At 45.2% G+C, this 11,109-nt stretch overlaps 1 protein-coding gene across 1 annotated transcript in view; it reads right to left on the bottom strand.

Annotated features, from left to right (window-relative positions):
• Positions 1–775: 775 nt before the first annotated feature.
• PLCXD3 (phosphatidylinositol specific phospholipase C X domain containing 3) overlaps positions 776–11,109 on the bottom strand; it is a 79,490-nt gene continuing 69,156 nt past the window's right edge. Inside the window, exon 3 of the mRNA XM_035100751.2 lies at positions 776–971. Within this exon, the coding sequence (XP_034956642.1) occupies positions 815–971 (157 nt within the window). The 3' untranslated portion in view covers positions 776–814. The remainder of the gene's footprint in view (positions 972–11,109) is intronic.

The raw sequence follows: 11,109 nt of genomic DNA, 5'->3' as shown, positions 1-11,109 counted from the left end.
ACAAATCAATATAATGGGTTTTTTTTAAATTGACTTCTCAGGAAGCCATGGTTCCAAATGATAATGTAGAGTCACCCTCTAAAACTGCATAATGAAACTCTGTGCAGAAGTCTATGACAAGCCTTCTGCCCCTCACAGGAGAAGACAGAATTAGACTCACAATGGGGAACTTCTTTTAAAAGCAATAGCATAACATATGTTTGAACTGTTTAAAATTTTCAGGAAATCTACACGTTATTAGGCATTGTAACGGCAACTGTTAACTTTTGACTGGTCTTTTCTTTATGATGCCATGTCCTTCCCTCCCACCTGAGTTTAACAAACCTGATGCCATCAATTTCTGAAACATCTACATATATAGATGGAGCACCTGGATAAGACTATACAATGTTCTTGTTCAGCAGCAGAATTACTAAAGACAATGAGAATCTACTGCACAGACAAAGGGAAATTCATGAACGCCAGTTACAAGTTAAGCATAGCGAGTGATCCTCAATATGGCCAAAATGACATGTGGTTGTTGGAGAAATATTTATGAATGGCTTTCTTGAATAAGATAACTGTGTAAATGAAACCTGGTTGGGTTTCCTGAGACACAAGCTAATCCATGTCAAGAAATGATCAGACCAAGTAGAGAAACAACAACCCATTTTTTTCTCTCCCCGCCCCCATCCTTTCTAAGTCCTCAGCATGTCCAAAAGAAAAGAATAATATTCAGCATGTGCTTGCAAAATCTGTGCCACAAGATTACAACCTAACACAACTAAGGGAGATGAGTTCCACTTTAGAGCATGTCGGACACATTACGGTACTATCAAGTCGTATCAGCTTCGCCTTCAGCCAAGATGTAGTTCAGTTTTATGATCGTGCTGATAAAATCACCAAGTTCTACAAAGTCCGCAGTGACAATGTTGACACCACTTTCGCCTGGTGTTTGAGTCTGGACCCACTGCATCATGGCGGGGAGAGCTCTGGGGAGGAAGAAGAGAAAGAATTATCCACCACTGAAACCATCAAATTTGCTGGAATGTAAGAAGGTGCCTTACATTGAGTCAAACCATCGGTCCATCTAGCTAAGTATTATAGAATAGAATAGAATAGAATAGAATAGAATAGAATAGAATAGAATAGAATAGAATTTTATTCGCCAAGTACTTACATACTTGGAATTTGCTTTGGCTAATTTTACAATGTAAACGTATTTTATACAAAGTATCTGTTGAATATCTGTGTGAGGATCGGAGTGTGCAGAACCAGGGCAGTCTTGAGCAGGTCGCGCGCCCTGGTGCTGAGGGGCGGAGATCGCTCCGGCGCCCCCGCCCTCGCAGGGTGCAGCATGGTTTCCGCGCGGCTTTGCCTACCGGCCCTGGCACACCGCGCCACCAGGGGTCTACCTAGAGCCGGCCCTGTGCAGAACACTATTTCAAGCAAAGAGAAGCCACTCGGACTGCGCCTGGAGCTTTTGCCTTCTGTCCCTGCAGTGACTTCAGAACAGGTTGAGGTGATTGTTGGTGCCTCTGGCGCCGAGTGAATTGCTCTAGTTGATAATGCTTGACTTTGCTATAAAACTGATTCAGGCCATTTGCCAATTTTTGACTCTCCGGAGCAGAAGAATATGTTCTCTTGTATTCAGTAAATATATTCAGTGTAGATATATTTCTCTACACCAGGCATCCCCAAACTTCGGCCCTCCAGATGTTTTGGACTACAATTCCCATCTTCCCCAACCACTGGTCCTGTTAGCTAGGGATCATGGGAGTTGTAGGCCAAAACATCTGGAGGGCCGCAGTTTGGGGATGCCTGATCTACACTGACCAGCTTTGGCTTCCCAGGGTTTTAGACATGGTGACAACTCCCGTCAATGTTGTTGGGCTCCAACTCCCATCAACGTACCTCAAGATGCCGGGTGGTGGAGGAGAGAGAGAGAAAGGGTTTTATTCTCAGCATCTTGAGAAATGTCCTTTTTTTGTTTTTTGTTTCATTTGGGATGCTCTCTGGGTTTTGATGTTCTGACTTGAAGTTCAGAAACATCAGGAGGGCCAACGCTTCCCCACCCTGATGGGCCAGGTCTCAAAAAATAAAATAAAAATGGAGGTAGCAAATACCATTGGAAAACTTGCAGAAGAGAATCCAACTTAACAAAAGTCTACTTCATTTAATCCTCCTCAAGAGGAGAAGTTTGCAAAAAGGAAAGTATCTTTTTCCTTCCACAGATAATCTTAAAATTCAAATCACAAAGTTCAAATCACAACCAAAATCTGAACCATTTTTAAGGTTTAATGAAAATATTCCATAAGTACATGGCAACGAGAAGAAAAAACCAAGTTGCTGTTTTCCCTGGGCTGGAGGAAGTGTGTCTTGTTTAAGGATGGACAAATTGGTTTAAGGACATATAGATCCATTAGTTTGGGTTTCTTAATTTCTCCCAAAAAAATAAATTCAATTCTCCACATTTCTGCAGCAATTTGATTTTTTTTTAAAGCAAACACCTCATGTAAATGAGTTAACATTTTAGTGCAAATTTCTTCTAATAAAGCACATTTTATATGCAATTTGGACTACTATGCACATTATTGCTATCAATTTTCACTAATATTATGCGTTCTAAAAGTCATTTTCACTAATACTGAATGTGCGTGTTATGCACACTTTCCCCTAATATGTGCATTTTTGTTTGGCTGGAGAACTGCATTGCAAAATTTGGAAAAGGGCGAATATCAACAGATAGATGTCCTTTGGTTCCCATATTGGCTTGAGAAGTGAGGATTAGGTAGTTTCTTATTAGAATTCAAACAAAATCAAATTTGTCCCTTGTCCCTTGTCTTGTTTACCATTCCTTGTAATTCCCAGTGCCTCCATCCCTGTAATTGGCCTCATTAAGCAGTTTATTCAGGGAAAACACAGCCCATGTGGCATAGCAGATACCCACATGGCTGAATGCTCTTAGAAACACAAAACAGCTACATTATACACCCTGACATTAGCAATAAACACCTTCTGGTTGGCTGTTAAAAAAGAAGGGGGGAGAAAGTGTCTGGCCCAATGTGTTTCTCTTTCCCAATACAAAAACCTGCAAGTAGCTAAGGTCTTAGCTGAGCTAAGAGTCAGAGAAAGATCTCTCCATCCCTGTAATGTTCCTAATGATTCCTCAAAGTTTGCATCAAAATACCCACCCACCCCAAGCGCCAATTATCCTCTCTTGGGATAAATAACAGGGCTGTGGTTCCAATGCTACAGAGTGGCCCTGATCTGACCCAAGACGATCTGGAGCTTAGAGTATGCAGATCTGAGTCTCGACCCAATTTGGGGGCCTTGGGCAGTCATGTGGTAGAGGGACGGGGAGAAGGAGACAAATGTTTTCTTCTCCCCCCTGGACCACTTAAACATGGTGAAACATGCAGTTGCAGGGGGAGAGGAGAAACACACAGGTTGCCTGTAAATCTCCTTCTCCTTCTCCTCTCCTCATCACAATCACCCCCAGCTCTTTTGACATCCCCCAATCACTACAGGTGAATCTGACCTGGCCCAGGCCAATCTTGGGCTGCCTCAACCCAATCTGGCTGAATCCTGGGTTGCCCCAAATCAGCCCACTCCAGTTCAGGATCTGAGAACCAGCCAGTTCCAGTACATAGCCCTAGTAAGTACTGTATTTTTTCGCTCCACAAGATGCACCTGATCATAAGACACACTTAGTTTTCAGAGGAGGAAAGGAGGGAAGCCCCGTTTTTTGGGGGGGATCAGCTCACAGTTGTGCAGCTTCTTTTGCAAAGAGGAAAAGCCCCGTTTTTTGAGGATCAGCTCAAAGTTGTTGAGCTTACTTTGAAAAGGGAAAAAATCCTGTTCAGCTCACAGTTCTGCAGCTTCTGATAATCTAATCAGCCAGATAATCCAATCAGCCAGTCACATGTTGCTGGGGAAACAAACAGCCTCCATTCAACAATGGAGGCCTGGGCAAGGGGGCGGGGTGGAAAGGGAGCTACCGTCCCTTATCTCCCTCCCCGATCTCTTGCAATCAGCTGCTGAGCGGCTTCCTTTCATCCCCCTCTTTCCCTCTTTTAGCCTTTAGCTCTTTCTTAAAAACAAAACGAAACAAAAAACACGATCTACTTTTCGCCCCTGGGCAGTTCGGCTCCAGGGACCATGCATTCGCTCCATAACACGCACAGACATTTCCCCTTACTTTTTAGGAGGAAAACAGTGCTTCTTATGGAGCGAAACAGCTACCAGTAGGGAGATCCAGATTGGTGGCATGGCAGGCCAAGTGTTACATCTCCTGTCCCCTTACACTGTGGCCTTGGCCTGGATTGGGAGACACAGTGTCATGGACTGGCTGGATGCTGAGGAGTGGTGGGAGGCATCAGCAGGGGAACCCCTAAGGGAAGAAGACTCAGAGCCAGGGAATTGGTGGTGGGACAGTGATGAGTGAGAAGAGGGAGCAGACTGGGAGGAGAAGGAGTCAGAAGCCGAAGATGCAACAGGGTCTAGTGAGCAGGAAGAGGCTGGGAGAGCAGTCCAGAATCAGAGGCTGAAGCAGAGGCTGAAGCTGAGGGGGGCAAAGAAGCAGAGGCGAGGCATGCCACTGAAGAAGCCTGGGATGTTCTTGGATTACAACTCACATCCAGCATGGCCAATGGTCAGGGATGATGGGAGCTGTAGTCCAACAATATCTGGAGGGCTCCATTTTGGCTACCACTATATTATGCTGTTTCCTTATCTCTCAGCCTGGTCTTTGCAATCAGAGAGAGGAATTCAGCATAGTGCTATCAGACTGCTCTATCACTGAAAGCACTTCTGCTTGCCTGGTGGAATGACCTGACTTCTCTTCCCCCTGCATACTGCTCAGGGGATCTTCTGACCCCCTCCTGAAGCCTATTTGAGAGATGCAGGGGGCCCATTGTGTTAGTGGAAGTGCTTGCACATGCTTCCACTGGTTGAGCTTGTTTGTTGTACCCCACCAAAAAACACAAGTCCTCCAAGTCGGTGATGGTTTCTTATTAAAAGGAACTGATTGGGGGGTGGGGTGAGGAATGGGGGAAGTAATCAGCTCGTGGTTGTTGCCGAGAAACTACCGGGTAGTGATCAATCATATTAAAATGTTCTTCCAGCCTCAAAATGTTAAACTGTGCCATCTGATTGAATATGCTTCCAAATTTTATCCAGCAATTGGAGAGTGCTGAATTATAGATAAGCATCTCAGCAGAATGAATTCCATGGCTGCCGAATGGCAATTTAGAAAAGCTGAATTCATAAATTTCTAAAAGTTACTTCCACTTGTTTCCTGTGAGTCAGATGCCTATAAGAATGAAGAACTTCTCATGGCTGGTGCCCTGAGTTCAGCAAAGAATCTATGTCAGGGATAGGGACCTGTGGCATTCAAGAATTTGTTGGACTACAATTCCCATAATCCCTGATTTTGGCCATGCTGGATGGGGCTGATGGGTGGTGAAGTCCAACATCATCATCCACATCACCAAGAAGCGACTTGCACATTACTTTCCAGTGCCCTGTTCTGTAATGGAGTGGGGACTTTTCCAAAAGCAACATATCCAGAAGTACCTCCAAACTATGTACCCGCTCCTCCAGAGGGAGCGTAACCCCATCAAGATCAGCCAGCCTCCCAACCATCCGGTCTAGGGAACCACCCAGTCCATTACTGAGGCAAGACAACAGACCAGCATGTCCACTGGCTCACCCACAAATGTAAAAGAGAAGCAGAGCTGTGGGTCACCAGCAAATTGCCGACAGCGTACTCCAAAACATTGGATAAACCCACCCAGTCATTTCATGCAGATGTTAGACAGCATAGGGGATAAAATCGAAGCCCGAGAAACCCCAAATTGAAGGCTCCACAAGGCTGAAGAACACTCCCCAAGCAACACTCTCTGGAAGTGACCATCCAGGCAGGACAGCTACCACCGCAAAGCTTGAGCGGCTATCTAACTCGGATAACCACTCAAGAAGAAGAAGAGGAGTTTGGATTTGATATCCCGCTTTATCACTAACATTCTCCTTTCACTTCCTCCCCCACAACAAACACTCTGTGAGGTGAGTGGGGCTGAGAGACTTAAGAGAAGTGTGACTAGCCCAAGGTCACCCAGCAGCTGCATGTGGAGGAGTGGAGACGTGAACCCGGTTCACCAGATTACGAGTCTACCGCTTTTAACCACTACACCACACTGGCTGCTATGGTCAATGGTATCAAAAGCCACTGAGAGGTTGCGGAGAATTAACAGGGACACATTTCCCTTGTCTCTCCCCCAACAGAAGTCATCACACAGAGTAACCAAAGCAGTTCTTAGAGCAGGGCTGGTGAACTTCAGCCCCAGGGACCAAAGTGGCCCTCAGGATTCTCTCTAGGCCATGCCCTCCCCAGGCCACACCCCTTCTCAGGACACACCCATAACTGGCTCTGCTCCAGACCCCCCTCGAGAGCTTTTTACAGGCTTGAATGTGCCTTTGACCTGTGATCACGGCTCCTGCTGCTTGGATGCAGAATGTATGTGTGGAGTACAAGTGGGTTGAAACCACATTTCCACTTTTAGCTCTTGCCCCACCTACCCCTGGCATGTGCCCACAATGTTCCCTGCCCCTGTCTTACAGTAACTGGCCTGTGTTCTCATTTCTCCATGACTAAAGAAGAGTCGTATTATTGATGTTGTTAATTTTAAAGACAGCTGAACATTTAGACGAGCGGTAGTGTCGCGGAAGGGTCCAGGCCAGAAGTACATCTTAGTTACGCATGAGAGAAATGGTTGGCTTTTGCAGGAAGCTTCAAAACACACCAAAGGTTTAACGAAGGATGGCTAGCTGCCTAGTCATTGAGGTCTGTTGTGTTTCCCAGACAGATGGGCTGCCAAGGCATACCTTCTGTTACAGTCAAACAGTCTCATAGGAGACCACAGAGGGCCTGGCTCTGTGGTGTCTATTCCCATCGACCTTCTTTGGTGACAAGATAAACCCTCTGTTCAAACTCCCACAGGCGCGAGGGAGAGGCGCTGGAGGCTACATGCATTTGCATGCCGTTGTGAAAAACCCTGCACTCCTGCTACAGATGCCCTTCCCACCATTTATATTATTTGCTGGCTGGGGAATTTGCCTTCCTCTCCCATACGGAGTCTCCGTCCCTCTTTTAATTGGAGCATTTGAACTGGCCTCTGCTATAGTAGAGAGATCGCATCAAAAGCCTCCTTGCTGGCTGACTGTATTCAAGGCCAGCAAGTCCTAGAATTCCATGTGGAGCAATTACGGTAATTTCTGTCTATTTATTGGGCTGATGTGGTTCGGGAGACGCCGACGAGCGACAGCGAGCACCGTGGGCCTCGGTACGCAGGTCATTTGACACTGCTACCCAGACTTATTAAAAAAGTTATTTAACTGCCTTGCTGTTAGATAATTCATCCATTGTAAGAGGTTGTAACAAGCATTACATGCTATTCATATTCAGGGAGTATTCAGAGGATGATTTAATGAAGGTGGCATTTATTTTTCCTCTAAGCCCCACATAAAGGTTACAGCATCTGGGACTTTTTAGTTTAGGTAAAAGGTGAGTCAGTGGTATAAGGGGGGATTATGAAGATTTGCCTTTAAACCAACCTGGACTCTGAAATCATGATCTTCAGCGCCCCCTCCACAAACGGTCCAAGTTTTTGTAGCCTGGGCTGGTTCACGATCCTGCAGACACACGCTGTTTCCGGCGCTCCTTCCAGCACGGAGGAGGCGTACGCAGCTTCTCATTGGTTGCAGGAGCATCCTGCAGCCAATGGGAAGCCAGCCAGCGTCACAGAAGGCTGTCCCCGCTCTGCTCTGTGCTGGTTTAGCGTGGCGCACTTGTGGCCCATGGTCCTTAGGTTGCCAACCCCTGGTCCAGAGGGTGACAACATGAGAACAACAACTTTTCTACTCTGTTTGTGGAATGCTCTCCACAGGGAGGCTTGCCTGGCACCTTCACTACATAACTTTAGGCACCAGGCAAAAACCTTCCTCTATAAGCAGGCATTTCGCTGATTGAACATGCTATGGCCTTTTAAATGTGTTTGCGGGACGGGGATTATTGTTGGGTTTTTGTTGTTGCTGCTGTTGTTGTTCTTATTATATGTATTTTGTGTTTTCATTTTGTATTTCTATGCTGTAAACCACCCCGTGATCTTCTGATGAAGAGCAGAATATGAACTTAATTACTAAGACTAATAATAATTTAAATGTGGACTGAATTGAATTTGTCCCCTAGCCCTCCTCCTATTTTTCCTTGCCAATCATGAGGAAATGTTCATCAAATTTGCCCACTGCAACTTTAAAGGTATGTTATAGATTAGGGGGGACCCCCCACCAAACCTAGAAATTAATAAATGGTAGGATTTTGATTATTTGGGGTGCAAAGGGAGAAATACAAGCTGCAGATGAATCCCTGAGTTAGCTTATGCAAAACGACCTGGCCAAGCGAGGGCCATTGAGAGCCATTGGCAATGCAAGGGAACTGTCCTTTCCCCCCTTGCCCTGAGGTGTGAACAGAGACTGTGGTCTGGAAGGTTGCCAGGATAACTGGGTGCAAGGTGACAGGAAAAGAGAGTTTTTAGCAGGGTGTTCTGTGAAGGAGGAGGAACAAAGACTGGGATCCATCTTGGGCAGGCTGGCAGAAGGATGACTAGGAGAGATGCCTTGGACTCCATGGCTACACTGCTGTGGGGGACAAGCTCCTCTTGAAATGAGGAGGACTCCCTCCATGGAGACTGATGAATAAACCATATTTCTTAAAGATACAACAGTCTCTGAAGTCTCGGTTCTCAAAGGAACACAGACCCTGGGTGAGTGCCTGGACCCCCCTGGAATCTTGCAGGTATGGCACCCAGCTTTTGTAACAGCACCATGATTGCACATTTCCCCACTTTTCTAATATACAAGGGAACATAAAGGCAAGTGTATGAACCTTGCACAAGTGTATGTGACCTAGCTATGCAACACAAGATTCCTTACAGCTCATACCCCATCACAAAGGCTGTTTGTTGATCCTGATTTCCAGCACCAATGCCTGTGGCAGTTGTGTATCCACTGGAGATTACCCAAGAAAATACTGACCAGGCTTACCCTGCCTCCGCTTATGGTATCTGACAAGAACACGGCTGGAGGTAATTCAACTCCAGGCAATTACAATAGCCCTGATCTGCCCTTCCTGTACACACCATATGTTATCTCCTTAAACAAAACCGCATCGAACAGGCAGCGTTTTCTCTGCAGCGCGAGCCGGTAATGAATTGATACATCCCAGCGCTGTTGGATGCATTTCCCCGATGGAATATTCATCGAGTGTAACCGAGAGTAGGAGCCAAAGTGACATGGTTAACCGTGCAGCTGTGAAATGGAGCACTGATGTGAGAACCCAGGAAAGTGAAACTAGCTAGCTCAGGGACCAAGGCATGTGTGTCACTGAGCAATCAAGAGCTACATAAAGAAACAGCAGGGGGACAGATGATGAGACAAGTGACATGACTGGAGAAAGGGAGAGCCAAGGTAGCCTAGATTTTACCCAGGGACAATGGTGCAGCAAAAAAAAAAAAACCTTAAGGTGGCTCAAGGCATTTCTTCAACACTATAAATCTGGTTCTTTGCAATGTAAGAACCAGTCTTGGAGCAATGAAGAAATCCCTTGAGACACCTTAAGTTTCTTTGTTGGGCCATTGCCACAGGGTAAAATCTTGCTAGTTTGTTTTTGCTAGAGCCAATGGATTAAAACAGCTCTTTTCTGATTATGCTTAGACATGCTGGTATCCTTAGATACTCGGAAAACTAAGTTCCCCTGGGCAGGGCACCTGTTTAGCACACCCTTGCCCCAACATGGTGCCCTCCATATGTTTTTGACTTGAACTCAGTCAGAAAGTTTTTATGTTGTAAAAAGTCACCATCAACTTGGCAACAATTTTGCATGAACCCAGCCTCATAGGTTGAAAACTGGTACTATTTAGCACCCAAAAGAAACAAACTCAACAAATCAGATTTTCTCCTCTTGGCAAAACTGACCTAAATATATAGAATACTGCTAACGAAATCTGCTGCCCTGCCTCCATTTTGCACATTTCATTTATAGATATTATAATATTTGTAAACTTGGGAAGTTGGATAAGAGCATAGATCTCTCCGCTCCCTCAAAAACGTCTTGATAAAATGACTGATAATAATGCTCAGTAACAAATGGCTAGATTTAATACATGCTTGCATCCCATTGCAGCTGAAAAATGACACTAAAAAAATGTAACCAGCACAGCTTTTCTTCAAGACAGCCAGAAATGGAAATGACCAGGGTTAGATCAATCTTTGTGACCTCTGGAAGGACACATTCCTACATTGTACAGCAAAATAATTATTGTTATGCCACAGCAGCTACAAAGTAAAATACATGATTGAGACACCATAAGTGATTCTCTTAGCAATCATATCTAAAAGGTTCTACTGTAGGATATAGGCAGTCCAATCAAAAGTGTCTAGATGGAGATCATGAACATAGCTCCCCCATGAAATTAATGCCAACAGTGATTCCCCCCCCCCTGAAGTAAGGTATAACGAGCAAAAAAAGAGAGGCAGCCTTTGAAAATAAGGAACCCATTGTGGTAATCCCACATTAAGGAGCTGTTGTGAATTTATAGGTAGATTCCAGATTGTGTTGGTCTTGGGCATTTAATGCTTCACACTATGCTAATATTACTGCAATTGTCTTAAGGCTCTTGAGGCGAAACACTCCTCTCTGATGAAACTCAGTAAACAAAGGATGGACCTGGCAGATCTCCAAGGCTCCAAACTGCTCATCACCAATCAGTTTTGCTTCAGTCCTTAAAGCCACTTTATCAAGCAGTAATATATTCTACATGACAGTTGCTTAGCTACCAGAACTCAAATTTAGACGGCTCTACAATTTTAAAATCTCCCCAAAGGTCAAAGCCCATTGTGTGCTCCATCCTTCGGTCACTTTAAACCCATCTTTACAGCCGCCTCTTCCTCGTTCATTCCAGACCCTCCAAGTATCCCTGAGACGGTCCTGGATTTACAGAATACCACCCTGGTTTCTGATTTGATCCTAGAATGTCCTGCTTTTCCTTAGGATGTCCGTAATTTCTTCAGAGA

This window comes from Zootoca vivipara, chromosome 11 (assembly GCF_963506605.1).
Source record: "Zootoca vivipara chromosome 11, rZooViv1.1, whole genome shotgun sequence".
NCBI lineage: Eukaryota > Metazoa > Chordata > Lepidosauria > Squamata > Lacertidae > Zootoca > Zootoca vivipara.
This window is presented reverse-complemented; position numbering and strand designations above follow the sequence as displayed.